The 7,537-nt window shown below is 42.4% G+C and overlaps 1 protein-coding gene across 1 annotated transcript; it reads right to left on the bottom strand.

The window, feature by feature from the left end:
- Nucleotides 1-4,502: 4,502 nt before the first annotated feature.
- On the bottom strand, nucleotides 4,503-7,211 carry LOC125528287 (F-box protein FBW2-like). The gene is made up of 2 exons (XM_048692777.1): nucleotides 6,849-7,211; nucleotides 4,503-5,320 (listed from the first exon to the last, which is right to left on the bottom strand). The coding sequence occupies exons 1-2, from the start codon at nucleotides 7,184-7,186 to the stop codon at nucleotides 4,678-4,680; spliced, it is 981 nt and encodes a 326-aa protein (XP_048548734.1). The 5' UTR covers nucleotides 7,187-7,211; the 3' UTR covers nucleotides 4,503-4,677.
- Between the last annotated feature and the right edge of the window lie 326 nt (nucleotides 7,212-7,537).

A 7,537-nucleotide genomic window follows, 5' to 3' on the forward strand; every position in this document is an offset into this window, starting at 1 on the left:
GCCCCCTTGAAGGGCACGGGGGCAACGGGGCCCACACCCCCACGCCGCCTGGGCCGGCCCGTTTCTGGCGGCCAGCGCATCGCTAAACTTGGTCATGGCATGTTTGTTTGTCTTCTTCATTGACCAGTCCTTATCTGGATTTTTATATTCCTTTTCATCCCGGTCCGGGAACAAGAATATCCGGTGCAACTTTTTTAGGAGGGAGGGCCTCATATTATCTATCTACTTTAGTTTCTCATCATTGATGGCGGCGGTTGTCCGTATGATGCAGCCTATTTGATTGTCGTAGCACGATTGCGCTTCCTCGGGCGTTGTTGGCTCAAAAATGTCGTCGTCCATCTCTGTGACCACCAGTCTAGTAGTCATGAGCTGGTTTAGGCGTCGTTGCCTCTTTTCTTACGGTTCTTTTCCGGCTCCGCTAGTCTCGGCGCCGGTCTCAGTCTCCGTGGCGGGCTTATGTCGGTCGCAGTCTCCGATGTGACAGGTGGGTCCAGCAACAACATCTGTTGATCATCGGCCAGCGCATCGTACCTTTGATCGATCGATTGAGAGTGCAGCGCACTAACCACCAGGATAACGACCAGCTTGTGCACAGTACATTCTTTCCATTGTTTTAATCTTTATCTAGGTCGTTCGCTGGTCAGTTTCTGGGTGTTTTTTTTCTTGTTCTTTTTTCATTTTTCTTATCTCATTTCCTTTTCTTTTTTCTTTCCTTAAACGCGCAAACTTTTTATCAAATTCGTCAACTTTTTTTCAAATTCGATGAACTTTTTTCAAATTCAATGAATTTTTATCAAAATCGATGAACTTTTTTCAAATTTGATGAACTATTTTCTCAAATCCGATGAACTATTTTTTAAATCCGATGAACTTTTTCCAAATTCAATGAACTTTTTCCATTTGATGAACATTTTTCTAATTCGATGAACATTTTATTTCAAATTCCATGAACCTTTTTTCTAAATGAATGAACTATTTTTTCAAATCGATGAACGTTTTTCAAATCCGATGAACTTTTTTGAAATTCAATGAACTTTTTCTAATTTTGATGAACTTTTTTCAAATTCCATAAACTTTTTTCTAAATCGATGAACTTTTTTTAAAATTCTATGAACTTTTTTTAAAATTCTATGAACTTTTTTCAAAACCGCTGAACTTTTTTTCAAAATCGATGAAAGGTTTTAAATTTTTGTGAACTTTTAAAAAATGGTGAACTAGTTTTCTAAATTGATGAACTTGTTTTTTCAAAATCAATGAACTTTTCAACTAATTTTCAGATTTACGTTAATGTTTCACTAAATAACGGTTAAGTATAACTTTTTCCTAGTAACAAAACAACAGAACCTGTTTGGGCTAGTGGTTCTCGCGTTAGGTTTTGGAGAAAAAGGATTGAGATCCTGAGTTCAAAACCTAGCTATCGTGGGCCGGCCCAGTAGCGCGACGCTTCAGCGCCAGAACGCGAAACCGGCGCTCGGGGGGGGGGGGGGGGTACCGAAGCGGGACTTTCGCTAAATTGATTTAGGCCACGGTCGTTGAAAATCTCATCTCGCCGGCTCGAAGCCCTTTCCAAAATCCAACTGTATAGATGACAACTATCATGCGTCCAGAATTTCGTCAGATCTCTGCATAAGGGATAGAAAACCGGCGCTGCTCTTCAAGTTAGACATCGCTAATGTGTTCAATTTGGTTTCTTGGGAATATATTTTTGAGCTTCTTCAACGCATGGGCTTTACTGCTACATGGCATGACTGGATTGGGCTGATTCTATCTTCTGCCTCCTCTGCATGATTGCTCAATGGATCATGAGGCGACCCGATTGAGCATATGTGTGGGCTGCACCTGGGTGATTGCCTATTGCTGCTCCTTTTCATAATGGTGATAGGTCCTCTCGACTGTCTGCTCGTTGCAGCGGTCGAGCCTGGCATCCTCGCACCCATCTGCCGGGCTAGTGTGTCAAGATGAAGGTCATCCCGTATGCGGACGATGCAGTCATTTTTGCTAGAGACCATATTACTCGGTCTTAGAAGTAGTACGATGTAACGTAAAAAAGCTCATTGAAAATTCCCACACGTTGCCACATATCTCTTCCTAGGTTGCATTGGAAACAGAGGTGAAGCACGTCCTCCGCATCTTCTTCACAGTTCACACACAAGACATTGACCATCAGGTCGCACATGGGGATTTGCTCCAACAGACTTCTATTGAAGCAATCCATGTAGAGCACTCTGTTAGCACAACCTCTAGCACTTCCGGCATAAAAGACGACGAATCGGCGAGACACTCACACTTACAAACAGATGCCCACGTACAAGCATGATGCTTGATCGATTCCGCTGAAAACACAATATGCCGGAACGTAGAAAGCTGGCTTGTAAGTTGCTAAAGTAGACTTCAGCAGCAAAACCTCCCCCAAGTGCACGAATGCATTTTTCGTCCCTTTTGATCCTCACCCCACCAAAACTACATCATAGTATAGGCGTTTGGCTTGCGAACCATCTTTGGTAATCTGCATACAGACATGGAAAACACTGAAATAGACCGGGTTCCTGCTTTCATCAGAATTTCCTTCCTTCTGATTGATATCAACTTCTTGTTCCAACCCAATGCACTTTGGCGCACTCGTTCTAGAATATGCATAAAGCAGTCACTGCGATCTGCCCCCACAAGCGTTGGTAGGCCAAGGTATTTGTCAGAATTGATATTTAAAATATTGCACACTTCTGCTCTTGTCTTAACAATTGTATTGGGGCTAAATAATAAACTTGATTTGTCCACACTAACTAACTATCCAGAAATAACACAATAATCGCTAAGAGAACTTCGCAGAAAACTGCATTTGTTGCATTTTCCACCGTGTGAATTATAGAATCATCAGCAAATAAAAAGGCGAGGATGGTGCATTTCTACACGCCTAAACCCCTCTATGTGCGAACCAACCGGTGGTTGGATGGCTATGAGGACAGTGGTATCCCAAGCCCACCATGATTCAATTTTTAGACCTGACACTGGTGCTCACATTTTCCTCGATTTGTTCCAAGCCTTCCGGTGATGTGCGTTTAGTGGGAGGAGACGTTTCCATCGACTACAAAGGTGACTGTAGCGACTTCGCCAATTTCAAGATGATGAGTCGACTCAGTGTCACGGAGGTGCTCATATGGGTAAGGTGTGAGTGCGTGTGTTCATAGGGTGAGTGTATGTGCATATGTATGAGTGTCTGTGTTTGTATTGCGTTAACACCCCCTCCCCTCTATGTCACCAATTTCTTCTTCATGCATAAGTGAACTAGAAAGCCCTTGTGTGCACAATTAAAATAAATAAGGAGGCAATGGATGCCCTTGTCTTGAGCCCTTGGTAGGTTGGAAGTTGAGAATTATACCTGATACTTTATTCTTTTTTAAGGTACCTGATACTTTATACTATATTATACCGACGCCATCATAAAAAATACCTTATTCTCCTGGAATCCCAACCTTAACATAATATTCCTCAAGAAAACCCACTACACTCTATCATATGCCTTGCGCATATCCAGCTTGTCTGCACATAAATCTGTCTTCCCACTTCTCTTATTTTTTTATCTTGTGAATGCACTCTTAGGCAATAAGCACATTATCTGTTATAAGTCTCGGATAAAGGCACTTTTGGTTGGTGAAATAATCTCTGGTAAAATTATCTTCAGGTTTTTAGCAAGCATCTTTGGAATTAAGACTACTGTCGTTTCATTACACCCCTCCGTCATTTGCCTCGAGTTTAGCGCCTCCTGGACATCCTAGTTTTTTTTCCTAGAAAATTGCACGCAAACCTTCGGGGCCATGGGCCTCGATACCGATGATACTGAAAATAGTGTGCTTCACTTCATTGTCCGTAAAGGGAGCAGTTGTTCATTCATTTATTTATAAACTCTCGGAAGAATTTTTTCAGGAAATCCAAGATCTGTATTGTCAACTTTGGAAAAGAAAGAGTGAGCAAAATAATTTTCGATCATCGGGTTTGACATGTCCGCACCTTCCAGCCCGCTACCCCCCTGGTCATCTTTAAGCCATTTCATCAGGTCACGTTATTTCTGGCCAAGGCAAATTGTTGGATTCTTTTTGAATTGCCGTAGCCGTTACGTAACCAGTCTACCATAGCTCGTTGGAGCCTATGCAGTTCCAGGTAGGTGTTCAATCAAGTCCGCTAGTTCCTTTCTTTTCATGTCACTTTTATTATTAGTCATAGGCCCTTTGATCACATGTGCGAGCTGTTTCTGTACCTATTTAAGCTTCTTTTTCAAGTTTTTAACTACTCATCAATCCTAGTTATGTAAGCTTAATGCATCATACGAAGCTTCCCCAGTATCCCATTCCCCTGCACATTCAAAGACGCTTCATCCCATGCCTGCATGACCACCAGTGGGACATACGTACTGAATTTTCCAAACATAATTTTCACCAATGGTTAATCTAGAACTTCCGAAAAGAAACAGAAAACCACATGTAACACTTTTCTCAACAGTCATAATATTGATTTGTTGCTTTATGTTTAAGCACCATGTTTTTACACCCACACAAGTTTACTCAACAACCAGACAATATCTGCAAGGTAATGATCACACAATTTGACAATTAGAAGCACATAACATGGAAGAAGATGCTTCATAGTTGAAACATATAAAGAGGAGCAGGAGCAAGCAGGCACTCATGGAGATTCTGGCCAGTCAAAACCAGCGAAGCCTTCGCCGAATACACCACCATAGAACCTAACTTCTAGTCCTTCGAAAGAGTGATCGTCGTCCCATATGGCCTCGTCGTCACTCTCGATGACGAAGTAGTCATCATCCGTGAACTCTTCCCATGAATAGATGGAGTCATCATCAGAGCACTCATCCCAGAAGCTGTTCTCATAGCAATCATTTACGCGGGGGCCTAGGATTTTCAGCCCAGGATACTTCTCTTGCAAAATCTTATCATCAATGTCCCAGCAGCCATGCAAATCTAAGAATTTGAGGTCTTGGCACTGCGAGGCGATCTCGACGACATCTGTAGTCGCAATCAGCATGTATCCTATGTCGAGGTGGCAGAGCTTTGGCATGTTGTACGCAATAGCACGGGCCTCGTCATTGTGGGACACCTTCCCTGCGACATCCATTGGGTGCATGACTCGCCGAAGTCTGACAAGGGATTTGCAGTTCTTACCAAATGCCTCCAGAGCACGAGCGCCAATTTTGGTGCAGCCGCTTACATCCAGGAATGTAACTTTAGTCAGTCTTTGTGCGACATCTTCCACTATGCCGTCGCTGATCTCGCTCCTTGAAATCTCCAAAGTCTTGAGGGATTGTGCACTTGCAAAAGAAAACACGGTAGGGTAAGTAAGTTTTATCAAAATATTGTGGATAGGGTCATCGGTAAACAAAGTACTATTGATATGATGCATAACCCTTGTTCTAGTAGGGTCGTGACCAAAACAAATTCAAAATGGATACAACGTACTCAATTAGCTATCAACCTCGCCTTTTTTTAGCAAAGAAGGGTTTCCGCCTCCGATTTCCATTAAGGGCAAGCAATAAGCGAGCTACAAGCACCAGTTCTTGCGACATCTAAAAAACATGCCCAGCTACTACTACTAAACAACTATGACATGACTCGATCGCAACAACAATAAAGGAAGGCGCAAATCTCGGAGGGAAATTGTCACCCCTAGGGCGAAGCACAAGCAAAAGACATCACCAGGAACAATCCCATTACAAAGTTCAGAAGCAAAGCAACAGGGGCACGCCTATGAATTCAGTTTGTAACATCCTCGTAATAAGAAAATAAATGGTAGCCAGGAAAGGACTGGAGCATTGTTAGTTGAGGAAATGGTTGGTAATACCATTTCGAACATGTTCTTCTACCCAGATGTGCTGGATCTGGTACCATGTTCACAACATTTCCCACTATTAGGAAACAGATTAAGCCAGAGGAGCATGATTGTGCTAGTAACTTCAATGGTCCCTGTACCTCGAAGTAATTTTTATGACGTTTGAGGTGTTTTGTAGTTCCGGTGAATCTTTACAATAGATCTGGTAATTTTCGCAAAAAAACTTCAATTGACCATATATAACCATGTATTTATAGATTAACACACTGGAATGAAACTACCCCATTTGTATTTATGCAATTGAATGAATAATTTACAAGCATTTACAAAAATAATTGCCAAAATATATGCACAATTGTTTATAAATGATTGGAGTCAACGATAATAGATGACCTTATTGTGTAAAGAGTAAAGACAAATACAACAGCAAGGCAAGTAATTATGGAATCAATTATGTTACACGTAACGTACTTCTTTATGTTCATTAGCACATGTCTCACTAATCAATATACGTATTAACATTCATGCCCGGTGTTTCTCACACATTTGGACACTGTGACTGTGAGATTGTGTTCTCCAGCCCATCTTCGCCGTCCATTTTCTTACTGTCAGCGCTAAAACCCTACTACCCCCTCACGCCCTTCCGTCTACCGTGGCCGCCACCTTCTTAGTTCCCGCCCCTCCTTCCCGTCACCATCACCCCCCTCCTCCCTAACTGCCTCAGTGATCCAGCTCCTATATAATGCATTTACACAACCATCATACTTCCCCTGCCACTACACCTGTGGCAATCTAAACCATTTTTGTCCAATGAAAGTCCGTATGCATTTTGCAAAGATGATACACAATCTGAAGAACTACTCCAGCAATATGCACATTTCCACGGGCTAATGGTTCGCCACTAACAACAATAATAGGAAAAACAGACATTGTTCCCATCTAGGTTATCAAATCTCATGAGGAAAGGATCACCAAAATAAAAATGATTTTGACTAAAGAAGACTACTTACTGGTCCGCGATTAAGGCGAACAATGAGTCGTTGGGAAGCCTGGACACGCTAAGGCGATGGCACGAGCCAGCGCTGCGAGAGAGGAGCATATGAACCATGCTGGTGATCTTGTCAGGCTCGCTCTGCTGGCTCCACTCCTGAATGTCGATGTCCTGCCAGCAGTCGGGCCCTGAAACCACCCGGCTCCAGGGTTTACAAATCCCCGGAACCACAGTGAGGATCTCCTGAAGGGACAGTTTGCAGAAGATGATGCCAAGAGCATCTCGTGCTAGGTCCTCCCAACATCTGTCCTCACTGCACTCTTCCATCCTTGATCCTTCCGATCCAGGACCGACCATGCAAGTTGTATGTCCACCTGTCTTAGGAACAATGATATATTACCCTGTGTGGTAAAATTATTTGCTTAATCAACACAGTTGAAGGGTTGAAATAGCATATTCAGAATTTCATGGCGACTTATATTAATACTCCAATATGAAAGTGCAGTTAATCCAGTTAATCACCATTTATTTCGAGATAATAAATTGCCAATATATATGGCAAGATCACCATAAAGGAGTATCTGTATCAAAGGTATGGAAATATAAAACCCAGGGACCACGATAAAAATTGAAGGAAACAAATCACACCGAGATGAACACATGTGCAAGATTTCCCTTACCTGACAAGAAAGAACTTGCAGCTCAAAC

The sequence above is a fragment of the Triticum urartu genome, unplaced genomic scaffold (genome assembly GCF_003073215.2).
Source record: "Triticum urartu cultivar G1812 unplaced genomic scaffold, Tu2.1 TuUngrouped_contig_4770, whole genome shotgun sequence".
NCBI classification, from domain to species: Eukaryota; Viridiplantae; Streptophyta; class Magnoliopsida; order Poales; family Poaceae; genus Triticum; species Triticum urartu.